Source organism: Arvicola amphibius, chromosome 8 (assembly GCF_903992535.2).
Source record: "Arvicola amphibius chromosome 8, mArvAmp1.2, whole genome shotgun sequence".
Classification (NCBI taxonomy): domain Eukaryota; kingdom Metazoa; phylum Chordata; class Mammalia; order Rodentia; family Cricetidae; genus Arvicola; species Arvicola amphibius.
Genome location: NC_052054.1, coordinates 14,540,474 through 14,562,771, shown reverse-complemented (window position 1 = coordinate 14,562,771; position 22,298 = coordinate 14,540,474). Strand labels below are relative to the sequence as shown.

The 22,298-nt window shown below is 43.8% G+C and overlaps 1 protein-coding gene across 6 annotated transcripts in view; it reads right to left on the bottom strand.

Moving 5' to 3' along the window:
- Positions 1-22,298, bottom strand: part of Syne1 (spectrin repeat containing nuclear envelope protein 1) — a 467,607-nt gene that overhangs the window by 159,655 nt on the left and 285,654 nt on the right. For all 6 annotated transcript variants that reach the window (XM_042055521.1, XM_038339737.1, XM_038339735.1 and 3 more), the window contains 13 exons: positions 20,778-21,115; positions 20,439-20,583; positions 19,063-19,281; positions 17,269-17,531; positions 14,588-14,753; positions 14,119-14,271; positions 10,439-10,591; positions 9,567-9,749; positions 8,553-8,690; positions 4,031-4,216; positions 3,751-3,873; positions 2,809-2,991; positions 989-1,132 (listed from right to left, as the gene is read on the bottom strand). In XM_042055521.1, coding sequence (XP_041911455.1) covers positions 989-1,132; positions 2,809-2,991; positions 3,751-3,873; positions 4,031-4,216; positions 8,553-8,690; positions 9,567-9,749; positions 10,439-10,591; positions 14,119-14,271; positions 14,588-14,753; positions 17,269-17,531; positions 19,063-19,281; positions 20,439-20,583; positions 20,778-21,115 — 2,394 coding nt within the window. The remainder of the gene's footprint in view (positions 1-988; positions 1,133-2,808; positions 2,992-3,750; positions 3,874-4,030; positions 4,217-8,552; positions 8,691-9,566; positions 9,750-10,438; positions 10,592-14,118; positions 14,272-14,587; positions 14,754-17,268; positions 17,532-19,062; positions 19,282-20,438; positions 20,584-20,777; positions 21,116-22,298) is intronic.

The window sequence follows — 22,298 nt, the reverse complement described above, 5'->3', positions numbered from 1 at the left end:
GAGACAGGGTTTCTCCATAGTTTTTGGTGCCTGTCCTGAAACTAGCTCTTGTAGAGCAGGCTGGCCTCGAACTCACAGAGATCAGCCTGCCTTTGCCTCCCAAATGTTGGGATTAATGTTGTGTACCACCACTGCCCGGCAAAATGTACTGTTCTGGTGAAGCGTGTCAAGAAATCTTGTACTTGGATGTCGAAAGCAGGCATGAGGTTTTCCCTGTTTAAAGGGACTATTTAATCTCTTATATTATTTCCATACTGGGGCCAGAAAGATTGCTCTTGTGATAAAGAAGAAACAGCAGATAGAAGGACAAACTAAATGTCTGTCCTTGGCATAAAGGACTAAGATGCCCCTCTCTGAGTCAACCACCAAAATGTATGGAGTTTAGAGACAGTCCCAAGTCAATTGACCTAGTCAAAAATGACAGGCAGCAGCGGAAATGTCACCGGGCTTTGTCACTCTGGAGCTGTGAGGCCGGAGACCAGGAATGTGGAAGGAATGTGTCTGGGATTAAGGTCACAGTGGTGACTAAGAGGCTAGGAGGAGGCACCCTTGAGTGCGAAGTCACTGAGGACTCCTGATTTTAGTGAGGAGCCTAGCAGTGGACAAGTGAAGATGATTTTCTCCGTTCTATGAAGCCACTCTTGGTAAGAAGGCAGACACAGCAAAGTGGTGAGCATGGCTCTTTCTTATTAGGCTTCGAAATCAAGAACTAGGCTATTTTCATGAATTAACTGCTTCGTGCAATGATCTCTTCCCATGCCTGGGGTACTTGGTGAGACACGTCATGAACAGCTTGTAGAGACTGCAGAATGCAGGGGAATTCCTGTGTTGTTGAATAACTTTTAAAATGCAAAGCCAGCCAAAGTCCTGCACTGGAACCAAACAGATCCCCCACAGCGCAGGGAGTACCTCCCTGCCAGCCACTAAATGAAGTTAGCTTCCAGGGGTCAGTACTCTTACCCTGCCTGCCCTAGCCCTTCTGTCTCACCTCGTGCCGAGAAATCTGAGCCTGTAGCTCCTGGATGTTACTCGTGGCCACGGGCTTGTCTTCAATCTCTCTGTGAGCCGCTTCTATCAGCTGCTGGAGATGCTTCATTTCCTGTTCGTACTGTTCATACTGCACCACCGCCTCCTTAGAGAGAACAAATGAGAATATATATTTCTATAAAGTTACTGGGTGGCTTTGCCACTAATCTTGCCTTGTGTTTCCCGGTGTCCAGGAAATCAAAACGAGATGGGTAAAGTCCTTTAGATGCTGCAAATTACTAACTTTCACTTAGATACATCAACTTTATCTTTTTTTAAATACTATAATGGAATTATTAATAAAATCAAAACAGATGAGAAGTTAGGAGTCTCTCTGCTCTGCCTACTTAGACTGTCCAGAAGGTGAAAGGCAGTAGTCAGTGGGTGGAGTTGGCAGAACAACAGGCTTCCTTGTCTCTCTGTACAAGAGATACTGACTGATGTAATGGGTTAGGGAAATAGCTCAGTTGGTAAAGTGACTGCCATGCAAGCGTAAGGATCTGAGTTCAAATCCCCAGTATTAAAACAAAATGCCACAAACTTAACTGGATAAGGCATTCAAGGAATGACTGGTAAGTGCACAGTAGTCTCTTGGGGACAATGTTTGGCTCCTGTACTACCAATTCTTTCATATTTAGTGGACAATATAGTTAATATATTCCTTCACATCTACCATCAATATCTTGTATTGGTTTATCGATTAAAGGCACAAAATGTTCTTTAAATATTTAATTTTAAATAAATTTAAATACCAAAATAAAAAAAATAAAACAAAATGCCACATCTGCAACCCCAGCACTAAGAGGTGAGGGGTTAGGGGCAGGAGGCTCCCTGGAGCTCATTAGTGAGTCAGTTTCAGCAAACCCACTAGGTCCAGGTTCAACCACAGACTCTCTCAAAAAACAGGAGGCAATCAAGGAAGACAGTGTTCACCTCTAGCCTTCATCTACATGTATGAGGCCATAAACCTACACATACTCTTGCACACACACACACACACACACACACACACACACACACATCCCCACCCCTACACATACATACCCTCATTGCCATGTATATACCACACACAAAAGTACAAAGCAAAATCTAAAACAATGTTGAATAACAAGATACCAGCCAAGAGCTCCAGTAGCAGATACTAATTAAGCTTGACCTGTAGCCTCCGGGCTCTGAAGTCTAACAAATTACAAGGTAGTGAATGATCGAGAATGGCTGATGAAATGAGCATTAGTGGTTTTAGAGAGACATAATTATTCATAAAGCAGGTGAGCACTACTTAAAAAGAGAGATTGTTGTAAGTAGCATGCTTTCTTCATGGAAATGCTTTTTCTCTTTTTATCACAAGAGATTAAAAGCTGTGCTTGGATGTCCTTCTCAGGCCAGAAAATGCACAAATTAGCTGAAACATGCAAGTAATTGTGTAATATAGAACAGCAAGCCCGTATCATCATATCTAGATCCTTCCCAGGTGCATCGACGATCACATACAAAATTAATGTCTATGAGTCATTCTTTACTAAAAAAAAAAATCATCAGAAGATAATTTTCACTAAAAGATAATTTTTAGAGAGCTTTCCCCTGGCTTTTGTGGATGATCCACGTGATAGCTTTAATCTCCTGGTTTTATATAACTACAACAGACTGTCAAATTTAGCACTCTGGGTGTTTTGATGACTGAGCCCACACAATGCTAAGAAAAGCAGCCCATGACTCATGGTGGTGCACTTGCTCCACCGGCATGGGCTCGGCCTGCTGAACCTGCTGCCCTGCTGCACCTGCCTGCATGATGTTGTACTGCTGGATGGCCGTGTGCTGCAGCTGACTGGCTTCCTCCTGGAGCCGCAGGGCAGCATGGCACAGGGGCAAGCTGGCGACCACATCCTCGGGGATCCGGAGAGCACTCTGGCAGAGCTGCACGGCCTGCACCTTTGGCTTCAGTGACTCCATCTCAGACAGCAGATGCTGCAAGGGGCAGGATCAGGGTTTACACTCTTAGTAATTTCATCGTGTATGGCATAAACACAGACATTTCCTGAATGGGAACTACGGGGTCCACAGTTTGCAAGGAACATATGCTCTTAACAACACATCTGCTTTAAGACTATCCTTGGGCTTAGAAAACAGTTTTCTTGTCTTATTTTTAAAATACAGACCCCCCATACATCTTAGATTATTGCATGTGTATGTATGTATGTATTCATGTGTGTATGGGAAAATACATACGTGCATTTGAGTTCCTATTTGCAGGTATAAAGTAGGCATTGTACTTATGTGTGTGCATGTGTAAAGAGCTCAGAGACCATAAACTCGGATACCATCATTCAATAGCTGGTTGCATTTTTAAATGTTAAGACATGATCTCTCACTGAGAGCTTCCCAAGTAGGGTAGGCTGGGTGGCCAAGAAGCCCCAGGAACCCACCAGTTTCTTTCTCCCCTGCACTGTGGTTTTAAGCACAGGGCACCCTGACTTGTTTTAATGTTTTTCTGATACAAGATCTCATTCTGTAGCTCTTGCTGGCCTGGAACTCAGGTAGACCAGGCAGGCTTTATCTGCCTGCCTCTCCTTCTCCTAAGGGCTGGGATAAGGTGTGCTCTACAACACCTGGCCACACCCAGCTTTTTGAGTTCTGAGAATCCGATCCTCTGATTGCAAGGCAAGAACTTCCATGACTGAACACGCCTACCCCCACCCCTGTCCATTCTAAATTCTTTTTGGTTACCTGTCGGTGGGATAGTTGCTCCTTGAGACTAAGGCGCCCCACTTCTGGGGAAGTCAGGATGGCTTGGGCTTGTTCCAAAGCGGCCTGTAAATTTCTCAGCTCTCCTTCAAACTTTTTCATATCCTGGAGAACAAAACCCCACTTGAACATCAATATATTGACTTGAAGTTCAAAGTCGTAGCTAAAGAGCAGCACCACACTCAGGAGACTATCTCATCCTGGGTGAGCACGTTCTCTCCCCGATAGCATGCCAGGATTGTTGTTTTGTTGGTTTGTTCACCTTGGCTGCATCTTGGAGACTCTGCAAACGGACCCGCATCACCTGCCGCAACTCCTCAGTCTCCCGTCCTAACTGTGCCACTTGCTGGGACATTTTCTCTGTGCAGTACACGTGGGCCAGGTGCTGCACTTTCTCAGCCATCGCTTCCAGGTCACTGTCGATTTCTTCAGACTCGGCTAGCAGCGTCTAGGGCGAAGTGTTGACATTTGTGAAGCGGATGAATGTGACTGCAGATAGGTACAGGGCCGTTTAAAGATGAGGAAGGGGTCAAGGAGAACTAAGCTGTGATCCACACTTGCCCTTCCTGTTGTGGGACATTTTTCTTTTTACAGTGGATATTTATAAATGTAAAAAAAAAATTAAGCATCCCATTATATCGTGTCCTTGGCAGGGATGTCAAGCTTTGGACCCTGGGACACAATGCCATCTCTGACAAATATGTGGAGGAACATTCATGGTTGTCCTGGGATGCACCCACACATGTATGCTGTAGGCCATCTGTGCCTGAAAGGAGACCTGTAAGAAGGAATTGCTAGTGAATCTGGGCATAATTTTAGGCAGGTAAAAGCACAGTGTTATCTACTTTTCCACCTGACATTAGAGCATGTGGATTTTCTTGCACTGCATCTGCTGGGGACAGGAGAACCCATGCAGCTTTGCTTCCTGATGGAAACACATGAGAAGTCTCTGAGATGAGTTCCCTTCTTGTCCTCTGAGTGGATAATTCTGGTGGCCTGAGGTTGCTGTCTTTGATCGGGGATGCAGTCAATCCCCCCAGTCGCCCATGTCATGGACACTAATGTCAGCCACACCTGGGATGTCTAGGATGTCTAATTCAGGCTTCGCTTCTCTGGTATCTTCTTGCCTCCCCATCTTCTAAGAGAGGCCTGTGCTTGTATGCTGCAGTGGCGATGCTGCCGCCTCTGCGCCCTGACACCAGCTGTCTGCTTTCCACTGCTGTGCTGGCTTTCTGAGAGCAAACCCTGAACTAGACATCTGCAGGGAGAGATTATCTGTCAGTGACTTCAGGGTGCTTTTGACACAGAGCCCAGGTTCCAGAAGGCTTTCATCCACCCTTCTTACAGCTGGTTCTTCTAACTTCTTGTTCTTTCAAGTTTTCCAGGCCACCAAAGGCAGCCTTCTCTCTAGCTGTTAGTATTTCCACAAGACAGTGGGCTTCACAGGAAGAGTGGGGCAGGGGTAGGCAGCAGGGCTTAGGACTTGCCCAGTGTAACCTTCTGCTAAGATGCCTTCCTCTTCAGGCAAGCAGTTGTGATTCACTAGGCTCCGGGGTACCTAGAACCCTCCATTTCTGCCTTACACACTGCAACTGTCTCCATCTCTGTCCCTCTTTCCACTGGTCACTTCTGTAGGGACAAGGGACAGGCAAGTATCCCTCCCATTCCAAATGCTTGTCAAAATTTCTAGATAGGGAAAATATTGTATAACTATTTGTCAGGCGAACAAAAAAAATAAATTAGTCTGGAACTATAAAAAACTACTTCAATTTTTTTTAACTGTAAAGAAGGATGAAGCTATATAGTTTGTAGGAAAATGGATGTCACTGGAGATAAATCTTATCAAGTCAATTAAGTCAGAAAGACAAATACCACACATTTTCTCTCAGTTGTGGGTCTTGAACTTCACAGCTACAGAAGTTCAAGCATGTACAGATGCCACGAAGGGAAAGTCAATGCTCTCTTCCAACAACAAAGAAGATGGGAGAGCTAAAACTAGCAAGGGCGGGGGAGAGGGGTGCAGAGATGGCTCAGTGTCACTTGCTGCTCTTGCAGAGGACCCAGGTTTTGTTCCCAGCCCCCAAATGCTGACTCAAAGCTGTGTATAACTGCATTTCCAGGAGATTCACTGCCTTCTTCACACACACACACACACACACACACACACACACACACACACACACTGAAAATAAACCTTAAAGAATGATGAGGGCGAGCCTGGTGGTGGTGGTGGCTCACACCTTTAATCTCAGCACGTGGGAGGCAGAGGCAGGCGGATTTCTGTGAGTTTGAGGCCAGTCTAGTCTACAGAGCTAGTTCCAGGATAGGATTCAAAGCTACAGAGAAACCTTGTCAGAAAGAAAGAAAGAAAGAAAGAAAGAAAGAAAGAAAGAAAGAAAGAAAGAAAGAAAGAAAGAAAGAAAGAAAGAGGATATGGGGAAATATTCTCAAAATATACTCTCTCTTTCTCTCTCTATACACATATATGAATAAAGTAGACTTGTTTAACCCTGTATAATGATATTAACAATAAAATAATTTTTAAATCTCATCAGATAAACATGGTGGATTATGCCTATGGTCCTAACACTCAGGATTGCAGTGAGTTCAAAGCCAGGCTGGACCACATTATAAACTCCAGGTATGCCAGGGCTGTATAGCAAGACTGCATCTCAAAAGCCAAAAACTACAATGAAAATCTTCATGCATTAGGTTTCACTACATGGAAACATCTTACAAAAGCACTGTGTGGCATTTCCATTTCCTTTAAGATTCCACTATACTGCCATCAGGATGGCTCAGCAGGTCAACAAACTTGTGGGGCAAGCCTGAGGGTCTGAGTTGAGTGGATTCCACAGTAGGAAGACAAGTGACTCCCAAATATTGTATCCTGATCATTACAGGCATGTGTGCCTGAATTCTCTCTCTCTCTCTGTTTCTCTCTCTCTCTGTTTCTCTCTCTCTCTCTCTCTCTCTCTCTCTCTCTCTCTCTCTCTCTCTCTCTCTGTTTCTCTCTCTCCACACACACACACAATAAAATCCCACTATAGTCATTAGTATCACATTAAATATTTTCAAAATTTTGGATTAAAGCCTCTCTTAAGGAATCCAGGAGATGAAATCAATAGGTCTGATCTGTGCCATTCTTGATCATTACCACATATAAAGGTAATCCCTTTTCAGATCATTTTTTACTGAATTACCAGCATTGTTAAAAAATATAGCAGCCTGGTAGTGGTGGCGGGTATCTTTAGTCAGTGGCAGGCAGATTTCTGAGTTTGAGGCCAGCCTGGTCTATGGAGTGAGTTCTAGGACAGACTCCAAGGGTACACATAGAAACCCTGCCTGGGGGGAAAGGGGGAACAAAACAAAACAAACAAACAGAAAAAAGCAGTTTATCTCCACAGTAAAAAGTTAAAATTCCCTTTATCTTTTCTGTTCTTCAATCTGCATCTTTAGATTTCTAGAAGTTGGCTGCATTTCCTTTGCTTACCAGCTAATTTGTAACATGTTTAGCCTGTCAACCGATACACCTATCACACAGGGAATGACTAGAACTGAGAGCTACAGTTGTCCGTATCCGGGAGAAATTTCCTGAGTAGAGAAGAGAGATGATAGGTAGGGGTTGGAATTTGAGCCACGGAAACATCCCAGGAGGAAAAAACATCCAGAGCCCAGAACCATATCAAGTAGAAAATAAGGAAATTTACTTTTCCTTTGCACATAGGAAAAAGTCAACCATGTAACCTAAATGAAAGCCAGCCACTGTGTTTTTTGGCAAGATCTGTTAGAAATATGCATTTAATCCAATCGACACTTACTAAAAGGATGAAATAATTTCCAGAGAATATGACCAAAAGGAAAGGAACGTTTTTGTCTCCAGAGTTCAGAGGAAATGAAGTCATGTATCCTCCAGGGTGTAGATAGAGGTCCGTTCTCAGCTGCTCTGACCTCCTGAGTCAGACACATGACTCAGCTCTGGCTGTGGCTGAAAGGTAGCAGGTGAAAGGACCTGCCTGGAACCCCAGCCTCTGCCAGGTACACGCTGGCTGTCTGCTCACGACTTACAGGGATATTGTGGGCATTCCTGTATTACAGATGAGAAGGCAGACCCGAGAGAGAGGATTTTGTTCCCAGCCACACAGTGCCAGCTGATCGAGTTTGGGTTTTCTCTCCTTCCAGGTGGGACGCCTGTCATCTCTCCTCATGCCCCTGTGTCTCTTCATGTGAAAGAATTTCCTGCATGTAACTGTCCCAGCGGAAGTTCTAGAGCAGCAGCAACAACACAAAAACACACGTCCCATAGCATGGGACTAACTGTTTTCAGGCTCAGGGAAAGGGTGGTATAAAAAAATAGAAAATATGTGTTTATGGGCAGTCTTGTGAACTCTCACCTTTAACTACTTTTGGTCAAACCAGAATAGCAAGTCTTGTTGTTGTTGCTTGTTTGCCTTTAAATACTGTTTTAAAATGACATTCATTCATGAGGGGGGAGCACATGCATGCCACAGGGCACATGGAGGGGTCAGAGGACAAGGGCAGGACTCACTTCTCTCCTTCCGCCATGTAGGACACAGGGATCAAACTCAAGCATTGGACTTTGTGGCTGCCACCTTTACCCACTGAGTCATCTCGCTGACTCCCAAACATTCCTTTTAGCTGACACTCACAATAATTTCACACTGTGGTCAGTTAAATTTTGGGTCAGTCTGACCAGGTCAAATGAACTGTTTCTTTTCATTCTTTGTTAACTTTTCTTTTCTTTTTTTTCCCCCTGAAGTTACCTGGTGCAAGATGTACTGTTCTCGGAGCTGGCTCGCAGAATTCCATGCAATGTTTCCATGCGCCAAGACTTTAGCTTTCTCGATCCACTTCGTAATGGACTCCAGCATTTCACTGTATTCTTCTAGGTGTGAGGATGCCTGAAAAGTCATTAGCACTCAGAGGAATGTAAATCCCATCTGGCGAGTGGGAAATTCATCGCTAACCTGTATCTTTGGATGCAGCCATCCCAGAGAGTGGCAGTTATATCTGTGACACTGAGAGGGATCCTGGAAAGTCACTTGCCTATGGCAAATCTGTCAAATGTTTCCTGGTGATCTTAGAGTAATAAACCAAGTTCATAATATGTTTATTTCTCTTTTTCTCACTCTTCATTCTCATCTTATTCTCCCCACCTCCTTCTATCATCTTTCTCCATCTCACTGAGTAAAGGAGGTGGCCAGCAGGGACTGCATCTTGCAGGATCTCAACACCATTATTCACCATCACCAATTCCTAAGCTGGGTACCACAGTAAGTACAGTGTCTGTTATCCCAGTCTGGAGGACAGAGGAAGAGGCAGAAGGATCAGGAAATCAAGGTCCTCATTGGCTGTGACTGATTTGAGGCCAGCTTAGGATATATATAAAAAAAAAAACACTAAGAAAAAGCTGAACAACTCAGAATTTAAGATGATGTATATATGGGTATCTATGTAACTTTAAGATATTTAGATCCATCCTAAACTGCTTTTATAGAACTCATTAGTAGATGATTATTCCTTTTACTATTACATCTCCAGTTTACAAAGTATATATACAGCCAAGTCTATTTATGTGAAACTTTGTCAAAATAATATAGTTTGTTATGAACCAAATATGGGTTTCTATATAGATCATAGAAACACCGTGGAAAATAAGCCACAGGAAAACCTCTTACATCATCTCTACTACTGTCTTTTTATTTATTTTCAAAAGCGAGATGGTAATGATATCTACTTTAAAGCATGCTGGTTACCTTCAAGCCTGGACCGCATACCTGGTTGAGTTTGGCTAGGTGGCTCTCAGCCTGCCTGATGGTTTGCTGGTGGAGTTCCATCAGCTTTCCTATCTTCTTGGCCAACGGCTTGCCCAGCTGCCCATGCTGTTCCGAGAATGTTTGTACAGCAGCATCTAATTCCATAAGCTTTGAGTTACAGCCATCTAATTCTTCTTCCAGCGCCTGGACAGGCATCAACAGGAAAGAGCAAAGGATTCAGAGAACACATTTCTCAGGGTTTCCTAAGACCAGAAGGTTTCTACTTTAGATGGTTGGAGTTAAAGGTAAGAGTTACAAATAATCGTGCTACCAGGACTTAACTGTTTCCATCTCTTGGGTGAGAGCAGCAGAGTGGGCTGTGTTGTGAGCCTTATATCTGTTTCCCTGGGAGAGGACTGGTTTTTCCTTCTGCTCCACCCAATGGATTTGAGCTGTTTAGCTCATCAACAGGGTGCAAACACAAGATGTGACTGATTTGCCTTGGAATTCTGAAGTTTGCACTTTTAGATTGTCATGAATCTTTTACTACTCTATTACATATATATGCATGCATGTGTATCTATGCATGTATATCTATCACAATGATAAATTACATAAATGGGCTGGTGTTATTATATTTATGGAGTGTTTTAACTGCCTCCTTTTCCTGCTGGGTTTTGATGGTTTGTTAAGAACTCTCTATAACTAGGTAACACTGATAAGGCAAAGCAGTTTAGCCAGCAGCCAGCAATGCATTATGGTCTTTCCACTTCTCCCCACTTCTTACCTTCTGCCCCTCCTTTACCTCTGCTCCCCTTTACCTTCTGCTCCCCTACCTTCTAGCCACCCCTCTTTACCTCCTGCCCCCCTTAGCTTCTGCCCCTCCTCCTTACCTTCTGGTCAGTCTTAGCTTGAACTAGATTGTCGGTTTTGGCCTTCAGCTTTGTGAGGATGGTGGTGAGATCTTTGGCCACCTTCTGGATCTGGCGGCTGAACTCCTGGCTTGTGGCCTTTCCCTGCTCAATTTCCTGTACCTTCTCTTGGATCTAAATGACCAAGGGGGACATCAAAACCCATCATTGTTGAAATGGGAGAAGAGATTAAAGTTCTCGAAAGATGTCGACTGCTCATGTTTTAGGTGACACAGATGGAACTCATGAAAGTGGGGCGGGGGACAGAGACAGCTCAAGGTTTGGAGGTACTTGAGCAGCTGTGAGGACTGGAGTGCTGGAGTTTGGATCTCAGAATCCAGGTATCAAGCTGGGTGTTTCCCGGTTCCACAGGGGGCAGAGGCAAGAGGATTGCTGAAGCGGCTGACTTCCAGCCTCGCTGAGAATGCAGGATCCTTGTACTCAGGAAGAGACCCTGCCTCCAATGGATAGGTAGACAGTGATAGAGGGGGGACACTGGATGCTTTCTTCTGGCTTCCGTGTATGCCCAGCGGCTTGTCTGCCCACACACATGCACACACGCACACACACACATACACACACATATATAACTAAATAAATAATATCTTTAAAACGTTTAGAGGAAGTAGGTCCAATCCCCCAAGGCTTTGAGGTTGATTTACCCTCAGTAGCTTTGTGCGTTTACTATGCTCCTTCTGCTGTTCCAGCAAGAAACCAAAATCAATGTCGGCTCCCTGAGTCATTCATTAAATATTTACAGATGCTACTTCGTGTTGTTCTGTAGGCAGCTCACCTGGCTTGTCTATTCATTGGCCTTGTATCTGCAATACACATACTCTTTATAGCTTTTTTTTCTTTTTACTGTGTGTGTTGCATATGTGTGTGCGTATGTGCATGTGTGTGGGCAGACATGCCGCTGGGCAATTACTCTGCCACTGAGCCTCACTTTTCTTTGTAAAGGATGCATTTTATTGCATGTTTATATACTTTTTTTAAAAAAATGTGTGAGTGTTCTGTTTGTCAGCAGAGAGCATCAGATTATATTATAGATGGCTTTGAGCCACCATGTACTCACTCATAAGTGGATACTAGCCATAAACAAAGGATATCGAGCCTATAGTTCATGATCCTAGAGAAGCTAAGTAATAAGGTGAACCCAAAGAAAAACATATATAGACCCTCGTGAAAATTGGAAACAGACAAGATCACCTGAGAAAACTGGGAGCATAGAGGTGAGGAGAGAAGGGAGGGTGGAAGGGGAAGAAGATGGGAGAAGAGGAGGGGTGAGGAAAACTTGAGGGGATGGGATAGTTGAGATGGAAGAAGGACAGAGATGAGAACAAGGAAAGAGATATCTTGATTGAGGGAGCTATTATAGGGTTAGCAGAAACCTCATTCTAGAGAAATTCCCAGGGATCCACAAGGATGACCCCAGTTAGGACCCTAAGCAATAAAGGAGAGGGTGCCTGAACTGGCCTTGCCTTGTAGTCAGACTAATGAATATCTCAAATATCACCATAGAACCTTCATCCAGCAACTGATGGAAACAGGCAGAGACCCACATCAGAGCACTGGACTGAGCTCTGGAGGGCCAGTTGAAGAGTGGGAGGAGTCAGAATATGAGCAAAAGGTCAAGACCATGATGGGTTCACCCACTAAAACAGTCTACCTGAGCTAGTGGGAACTCACCAACTCAAGCCAGACTGGGAAGGACCAAGAATGGGACCAAACTGGTCCCTCTGAGTGTGGTTGACAGTTGCAAGGCTGGAGCAGACTGAGGGGCCACTGGCAGTGGTGGGGTAGGAGGGTATGTGAAGGGAGTAGGGGGGAGGGGAGGGAGTGGGAACTTGGATTGGTATGTATAATGAAAGAAGATAGTTTGTTTTCTTCTTTAAAAAAAATAAATATGTATATAAATTTTTTCTACCTTAAAAAAGAAAGAAAGGCCTTTTGAATTCTCAGAGAAGCAGCATTTCTTTGGAACTGTCCTGGTCTGCATCAGTTTGACTCAAATGCCAAAATAACTAGATTGCAGAGACTAACTCTAGAAAGCAACAAGTAAACAGAGAAAAATTTAATTTTTTTGAAAATTATTTAAATAATTGTGTGTGTGTATGTGTGTGTGTGTATGTGTGTGTGTGTGTGTGTGTGTGTGTGTGTATGCATGTGTGTGGGTACCGATGGCATCCAGAAGAGGGTGCCAGAGCTCCTGAAGCTGGAGTTACAGGTGGTTGTGAACCTCCTGATATGAGTGCCGGGAATGGAACTCAGGTCCTCAGGAGCAACAGTGCATGTAACTGCAGAGCTATGTATCCAGTCTACTAAAGGACTTTTCATTAACTAGTTAACTTATCCTTCCTGCAATCTTCTGATGTCCAAGAAGTCCAATAGCCCAGTCAAATGAGAGAAAGAAAGAAAGAAAGAAAGAAAGAAAGAAAGAAAGAAAGAAAGAAGAAAGAAAGAACCTCCTCCTGTCTTTGTTTAAATCCTGGTGCAGTAGAACTGGGTTCTGTTATGATCTCCAATCACTCCGCCTCCTTCACTGGAGATTCCAAAGTGCAGCCTAGATGTGTGAATGTTGTGGTCTATGTTTTCTGATCCACAAGCATCTTAGCACCTGTGTGTGTCATCCCTTTGTGCCACGCAGAGGGCTATAAGTGGTCTTCAAAAGCTCTGGTAATCAGCCACCAAGACAATTCTAAAACCCACTCATTTTGCCACCACACAGATACCACATGACACAATTTTTACACGAAAGTGAATCCTCTTTATGAAGTGAGATCCCCAATCTCCTGGTCTTCACACCAAAAAGGACTCTTTATTTCTTGTTTCAAATAATTTTCAAGTCTGTGGCTCTGAGTTCTGATTATGGTGAGCCTTCCATTGGGCAGAATGAAGCCCGTCTTTTAATGCCATGGGCCCTCAGCATTCACAGCCATGACAACTGCGGCCCTGACTTCTCTTGTCTCTTCCCCGTGAGCGTCCCTTTCCCTCAATATCTTCACCCATCCACCTTCTATCTCACTGAACTAAAGTCACTGTTTGAAGAGTGATCGGCACACTCTGGTTACTCAATATTAATATTGGAACATGTCATATCTTACTTTTTATTTCAGATATTATTTTACTCATGTTGGAGAAGCAGATAAATTCTATTTCTTTGTTTATGTCTTGAACACCAGGCTTCCGGTTATTGGGTGATGGGTTGGTGCTGTCTGTGGATGTTGTGGTTCTTTCTGAACACGGAGATTAGCTGGAAGACGAGGGTTCCTGCCTGTAGCACTTGAAGTTTCGAGCCATCTCTACCAATAGCCCAAAATTTCTGCTTTCTCTTCTCCAATACATGAGGCATTCCAGTCACACATTCCTGCCATGCCTCTCCTACCATGATGGAATGTCCTCCCTGAGTCCAAACAAATCCTTCTTCCCTCCCTTGCATCTGTCAGGATGCCTGTCACAGTGATGTGTTTGTATAATATCTCTGTTCATAGCTGTGGTCATTTGACATGTTTCTTGCCCAGGAAAGAGTTCCAAGTGAATGCTAATTGTTTTATAGTGGTCAGTTATTTACTAAGGTTTCCTGGGAAGTATGATTGCACAAACTAAGATACCTCTTATAGGACTAACCTGCGAGAGAACAGAAAGACACCCAATAAGCTCACCTGATCATGGATCTTTAGGTCCAGCGCAACTTCAGCTAGCTGGAGGGAGATTTCAGATGGTAATACAGTGTAAAGACCCAGGTACTTATCCTTCTGTTCCTCTGCAATTTTCTCGATGCTCTCTCGGTGGCTGGTGGCTTCTGTCAGGAGGATCTAAGGAAAGAAGGCAGAACAAGAAAATAATGGGGACCTGATAAGGGGCACACTTTATACAGATCTAGAGATAAAGTTATCTATTTTCATCAGTTATGAAATTAGAGAAAAGCAGTTCATTTCCTGCGAGGGAAGTGAACTTCAGTATGTCCCCTTCCATCAGGCAACTGATGCCAAGAAGGAATAATACATCACATCTATATAATTCATGCCTGAAAGTTCTAATTGACAATTCATTAAGTATGCACAAGAGTCACCGGGAACAAAGGCCATGTTTTTGACATGACGAGCATAGAGAGCGAGGAGACATCTGTACCTTCAGTTCTTCCAATTGCGTGTCTATCTCTATCGTCGGATTTCCCAGATAGTCCTTCGTTTCTTGAACCCAAGACTTCACAGCATTGATTTGAGTCTCGACCGCTCCCCGTTCCTGTAGCTCCTGCTTCACCAGTTTGCCGTGACTCTTCACTTTGTCTTGCATGCTTCAGAATACCAGAGGGAGAAAGGAGAAGCAGATCTGAGGTGAAAGGAACTCTCCCGGGCATGCCACAGTTTTATAACAGACACAGAAAGGGGAAAGCCTAGTTTGGAGCAGGTCATGTTACTTCTAGCTCTGTGAGATATTGTTTAGTGACACCAGAGTTCAGTTCAAGTATAACAGAAGAAGTTGCGTCACTGGGGGGTGAATAATTTATCACTTGGAAATTTGAGAGTTGACTTTGTTCCCTGACACTAAATTGCTATTTATTTCCCTATACAGAAAACCTAACGATAGCCAGATTCTTTACTTCTTCTTTCAGATCTGCTCAAATGGTAAGGTATCATCACCATTTGAAAGTGATGGACCATTGGTACATGTGTAGCTGTAAGAAGTTAGCCTTTACAGAAAGAATCAACCTCTCGACATGTCACCATGATTAATGTCAACGTCTTGACTGATTTGAATTAACGGGCTAAAAGACTTTTCAGTGCATAGTATCAGATCACCCTAACACCATTAATAACTAAGAGAGGTGAATATATATTTGTATGAGATAATGTTACTTAATAGAGGGACAAAATTATTTAAAGACATTTTCCCAATGGCCCAAGAAGTGAATGAGGCCTGTTCTATGTGGTGACATTTCATTTGTATTTTAGTAAATAAAGCTTAGGTGAAGATCAGAGAGTAAAACAGCCCCACTGGTCAGCCATACAGACCAGGCAATAGTAACACATACCTTTAATCCCAATAACCACAATAGTTGCCATAGAAACCATCAGTACATGCCTTTAACTCCAGTGGTACATGCCTTTAATCCCAGAACTATAGAGGATTAAGAGACAGAGGAGACAGCTCTCAGGCTCAGTCTCATTCTGAGATTCCTGGAGGCAGGATCACCATTTCAGACTAAAATTGAGGTAAGAGCCAGTGGTTGGCTGCTTTGCTTTTCTGATCTTCAGGCTGAACCCTGATACCAGTCTCTGAGTTTTTATTAATGGTGTTTCAGTTCCAGAACACCAAGATGAACTTTTCCTGGATTCACTGTCAAGGATTGGGACGAATCCTTTGATTTTTGTGTCATCTGTGCCCCCATTCCCCAGATCACCAACGGATGATCGCGCTTTAACAAACGGACATTTTAAATAAAGCTCAGTTGCAAAGATCCACATGTAACCTGGGACTTACTAACAGCCAGGCTGACCTCGAACTCACAACACTCCTGCCTCAGCCTGCTGGCAGTTAGGATGACATTTCTGTGTCAGTGTGCCTGCCATTTGTTATCTTCTGAATGACTCATCCTCTCTCCCACTGCCCAAGGGATTTCTAAATTGTATGTCATTCCACCCCGGTGTCATTCAAACCTGCTCAGACTCCAGCTGCAGAAGACACCTTCTTTGCCATCCCTACCCCTCTAGCTAGTTACCTCTGCTTGTTTTCTCTTAGTGTTTATGCAGGTCCATCTCCATTTCCAGCTGCCCTGGGTGTAGAATCACCCGAGAAACACACTTATGAGCAACTTTCCAGAGATGTCTAATGGAAGGGGGATGTCCTCTCCTAAATGTGGGTGGCACTACCCCCACAGGCTGGGGTCCTAGTCTGAATCAAAAGGAAAGCAAGAGAGAGCAAACCGAGCACATACCACCATTAACCGCTCTGTTTCCTGACTTGGGTGCAGTGAGAGCAGGGACCTCATGATCCACTGTGCCTCCCCTCCTGTGACGGACTATATCCCCCTCAGACTGTGAAGCCAAACTAAACCTTCCTTCCTTAAGGTGATTTCGGTAACAACATTGTGCATATTTTGCAATACTTTGCTGAACTGGTCCTTTGGTCATCTCTCAGTACTTTAGAATGCAGGAAGGTGAGTAATGAGTTATTTTGACTTAACATTATCCTCCACCCCATCCATGCCTGTGTGTGTGTGTGTGTGTGTGTGTGTGTGTGTGTGCACGTGCACGTGCGTGCGCTCACAAATATGCAGGTGCAAGTGCATGTATATAAAGACCAGAAGTCAAACTTTGGTGTAGTTCCTCGGAAGCTATCCCTGGGTTTGTTTTACAGATGGAGTCTCTATTGTTATAATTCAGGGTCGCCCATGCCAAAAATCATAACACTGATGGCCTCGAGTCCATGGGGTAGGCTAAGCTCCCTAGCTAGCCAGTTCCAGAGATCTGCCTGCCGCTATGTCCTGTTGCTGGGGTAGCAAGCGTAGGCTACCATGTTCAACTTTTCTTTTTCCTTTAAAATGTGGGTGCTGAAGATCAAACCTGGACCATTACACTTGTGGAGCAGGTACTTTATGAACTAAGGTATCCCCCCCACTGGCTCTTATTATCATGTAATATTTCTATTAGCATAGGTGTCCTTGTCTAATGAAGACTGGAAGAGCTAAGAAAGGCAGGAATAGAAAGGCATGCACCTGGCATAATGGAGCATCCCCATGCCTGAGTACCCCAGGTGTTCCTTTGAGTCAAGGCCAGTTATAACAGTGAACAAAACAGGGATGCAGTTACCTGAGACATTGATCTTGCATTGCAGAGATTTCCCGCAGGATGGGCGCCTCTTCTCTGGCGGCGCCTGGGAGGGCCCCGTCTTGTAGCATGCTCAGTGCTCGCTGCTGTAACACGCCCAGGGCCAGCTGCTGCTGCTCCAGCTCCAGCGAACACGTGTCGTGGCATTCAAGAAGGGCCATGAGCTCTGCTTTGGAGGCCTTTTCTATTGCACTTTCAGGTAATTTACCTTGCAGCTGCGCAATCATTTCAGTGGTTTCTTTCATCTAGTGACAAGCAGATGAAACAAGCTTCTTGTGAAGCTCAAAATCATACTGAGAAATAATATGGCGGGGCCACTAAGTGACAGACACACTTGACATCGTCCACCATGATGACATAAATTCTGAATTTTAGAAATAAAAACTGACATGGTAGCTTTAACATGAAAGACCACCTCTCTTAACCTGGGTTTAAATTATTAATCCCCCAATCTTAGCAAGGCAGTCACAGACTACAAGCGGCAGAGAAACATTAAATGAACGAGCACACAAAACATCCACTCTTAAAGTTAGCCCAAGCGTGTGTGGGAGTCACCAGGGAGGTGTGGCTAAAACACTGAGCCTTACCTATTGGGTGGAAGAAATTATACACGGATTTGAGAAATACGTTCAAATCTTATTTTTCCAACAAAGAAAAAAATTAATTTTGGACTTTTTCCAAAATAGGTTTAAAACAAATGGGACTCACACTGGACTTGTCTTCTTTTCTAAATTTTATTGCTTAATTTTCTTTTTAAAAATTCATTTATATATTTATTTTTGAAGTTTTAGTTATTATTAATGTGAGTGTGTGTGCACGTGCGTGTGTGAGGCAGACACAAGAACAAGAGCGCAGGTGTCCATGTAACACGCATGTGAATGTCGTATGACAGCTTTAGGAGTCTGTTCTCTCACTTCACTGTGGGTTCTGGGGATCAAATCCAGCCATCGGTCCTGTACCGCAAGCCCTTTTACCTGTTGAACCATTTAGCTGGCTTTTGTTTATTTTAAAATTAGTATACAAAACAACAGATTCCCTTATAACATTTTCATAAATACTTGGTTTTGGTTTATCCTATCCCTCTCTCTCTCTCCAGGCTCCCTGTATTTCCCTCATCCTGCCTCGCGCATTCATTCTTCTGGCCCTTGTATTCTTTCTTTCTACTCCCTGTCATGAACATTATATTACTCTCCCCATGCTCTCTGGCCCTAACAAAACTAAATTGTACAATGCACATTACATTTTGTTTCAAAATTTAATTTGAAATGGAAAAGATGATGAAAGTTTCATGAGACTAATTTCAAAAGAGAAGCATGTACTGTTTGAACGAGAAATCCCCCACCTCCACCTCCAGCCTCGGGTATTTGAATACTTGAATACTTGGTCTGCAGTTAATGGCTCTGCTGTTTGAGGAGGTTGAGGAGGTGTGGCTTTAGTGGACGAAATATGTCACTGTGGGAAAGAGCTGAGGTCTTCCCCTACTCCCAGCTTGTGCTCCCTGCTTGGTGCTTGTGGTTCAAGATGTGAGCTCTGAGCTTGCTGCTCCAACTGTCATGCCTGTTGTCTGCTGCCATGCCTCCTGCCACTGAGGACCCTAATCCTCTGGAACCCTAAGCCAAAATAAACTCTTTCTTCCCTTGGTCATGGTGTTTTATCACAGCAAAAGAAATGCAGCTAACACGAAGGCAAAAGACAAGATACTAGTTTTCAAAGTACATCCTAATCTTTGAGAAATAGAACAAGGCCCAACTTAAGCCGATCTGGAAGGAAAGTTACCTGATTGCTCAAGCCCTTCCACTCATCTATGGCATCCTGCAGGATCTTCTCCTGGTCCTGGGCCACAGCACGGAGACGCGTCCAGCGCTGCCAGACAGTGGTCATCGACCTGCTTAGGGTGGCTTTGCTTGCATCGTTTCCGGTTTTCTCTAGGTGTGATGCTTTTTCCTCCAGGGCCACAATTTTCTCATGGAAAGAGTCAACTACAGACACTACAGCCTAGTGCAGGGTTGGGGGTGAGTAGAGGGGGTTAGAGAAAGATTGATTTTGTCTTTTAAGTTCAGTGGGCTTGAGTAAAAGCCCAAAGACACTTGTAAAAGGAGATATTTCTATATAAATTTAGGTCCCTCAGACAGTTATGATGGTATAAATCTAGTGGTGGGGAGGTGGGGCAAGGGAATCAGGAGGTCAAGGTCATCTTCCACTATGTGGAGAGTTCGAGATCAGCCTAGGATACCTGGAAACCTGCCCCCAAAACCCCAAAGTAAATTAATAATTATGAATACATTTTGCTTCCTCTCATAACTCTAAAGTTTTACTTATCAGGGTTGGGTTTGGATTGATTTATTTTGAAAGGCAGATATTATTCATTTATGAAAGAAATTATTTTCTACTTGAGATGATTTTTTTTTATTTTCTGAATATCAACAGAAATGAAAGAAAATTTTACTTTGGTATTTTAGAATGCTCCTATCTTCCTTATGTTGTTATGCTAGTTGAGGGACACATGGTCATTTATTTCTGGATTTTGTTTTAGTTAGTTCAAGTCATCCAGAGATATTAGTCCAAGTTATCAGAATATTTGCTGATGTTTTAAAAGGTTTAGTTAGTTATTTATTCTGGGGGCTGACAGGATATGTGCAGGAGTTAAAGACGACCTTTTATGGGTCAGTTCTTTCTTTTCCACCTTGTTTGGTAGATGGCGTCTCTCTTGTTTTAGCTGTTGTACTGACTTCAGGAGCTTCTAGGGGATTCTCCTGTTGCTATCTCCCTTGCTGTAGAGGTGCTAGAATTCCTAACCTGTGCCTGCACTCCTTGCTTTTTATGTGGGTTCAGGGGACCTGACTCAGGTTGTCAGGTGTCAGGCTTGCACAGCCAGTATTACTACCCACTGAGCCATCTCCCCAGCCCTTTACCGCCATTTTTAAGGACCGTATCTTCTCAGAAGCAATTGCTTTGAATTTCTCTCTTGATCTTTAGCTATGCATTTCTTGTCAGCACCCCCCAACCATGAAATGTGCTTATTTGTGTTTTTATCATACCAAAGGAAGCCGAATGGAAATAAAGAAAGATTTAAAGCTATGATTCTGGACACATCACAAAGACTTGTTGCAATTAACAGTAAACGACATCAAAATAACAACAACAAAACTGACCTTGTGCTTTGACAACTTCTCCTCAGCTTCCTGGCCTGAGGAAGTCTTCAGCAATGAAAACTCAGACAGCTTCTTTTCCCCATCGTTCATCAACTCGATAACCTCTTCTCTTGCTTTTTGGTACTCCTGCCATTGAACCGTACATCTGGAAAGAGTCCAAGAGAAATAAATAAGCAAAAGAAACCCATCTGTTTCCACACAGAGCCCTGGTGTTCCCGTGTCTAATGTTAAGAGGAGAAAACAAATGGACACGCTGATGTGTGTCACTATATACATTCTGTTAGAATGCTGTTGCTTTCTGTGTGACAACATCTTTTTGCGTGAACCTACTCTAAATACCTCTGCAGGAGGTCCCGCTGGGCATGGGCGTCCTGGAAGACCCTCTGGCTCCTCTTTTCCAGGGAAGCCATCTTCTGTGCTAGCTCTTCCTTTCCATTTGGCTTGATGAGTGGATCCAGCTTGGTCACAAGACCTTGGAGCTCCTCCATGTGGCTGTGGAACTGGCCCTCTGTTTTGAAAAATTCCTCGTGACTTTTGAGATTCTCCTCGGCGCTCTCCACATCTAGGCCGTTGCCTGCCAGCTGTAGCATTTCTTGAGCATCCTCCAGCCAGTCATTGGCTGTCTGGAACACTTGATAGTACCTTTGACAGTGGCTGTATATTTCTGTCAAGGTTGCCTGAAAGACAGTTACCATGATATAATCAGCTTCCATTTGCAGGAAGCTTGTAGGAAGTCCTTTCGTTTTTTCCATCTCTTTTTTAGTTCCCAGCTCTATAAAAGCCATGAGAAGTTAACACAGAAATTGGGAAAATTGTTTTACTGGTGAGAGGAATCCTTTATTCCTCCCTTTGCTCATCTTACTATAATTCTGCCAATGCGATTAAAATATGTCATGGATAAGCAAGGAGAGACATGAACTATAAATTTTTGCTAGTCTGGACTGGTTTGGAAACTTTTCTTGGTGTATGTATATGTATTCCTCAAAACAAAATACAAAGTGTAGTGGCTAGATGACTTGTGAAGTAGTTTTGCCTCAGGGGGTTAAAGGAATGACAACGTTCAGCATCCAAACTAGCCTTTGCCAGCTTCTGGAAATGAACAGTTTGCCCTTGAGTCTTGAGCAAAGACTAAACTAGACAAAGTAAAAATCCATAAGGCTTGCTGCTTCAGATCTAGAAGGAGAGGAAATACTCTTACCAGCCGTCAACGACTGGACAAGGGGAACTACACTGAAAGCAAAGACAGCGAAAGTCAGGGTGGGAAGCAAACAAGGAGAGAATGGGAAGGGAGATCAAAGGGTGAGCAAGTGGGCTACAAATGCTTGCCCGTAACATCTGGATGGAGGCCACCAAGGGACAGAGGCAAAGCAGAGGCAGCCTCCCGGGTGGAAGACGGTGTTCAGGAATCGCCAACTTGAAACAAAGAATCAACCAGCGGGTTTCGACCTATGGGTGGTGACCCCTTTTGGGGTCACAGATATCCTGTATATTGGATACTTACATTGCAATTCATAAAAGTAGCAAAATTACAGTGATGGGATAGCAACAGAATAAATAGTTTTCTGGCTGGGGAGTCACCACTACCTGAGGAGCTGCACTAAGGGTGGCAGCATTAGGGAGACTGAGAACCACAGTGCTTTTCAACCCATGTTCCTGCTGGGTTATATTTGATGTCAAGAGAGGGGAGCAATCCTACCTGAAGAAGGGGAGAAGAAACGGGGCAGTGGGAGGGACAACTTACCAAAGAGCCCGCCTGAGCACTGGAATTGGTCTTTGTCATCTGTCTGGCTCTACTGCCTGGGGCCCCTCTCCATCCATTGAGGTTTTCAAAATACCAGATTTCGTGTAGTATAAAAGGGC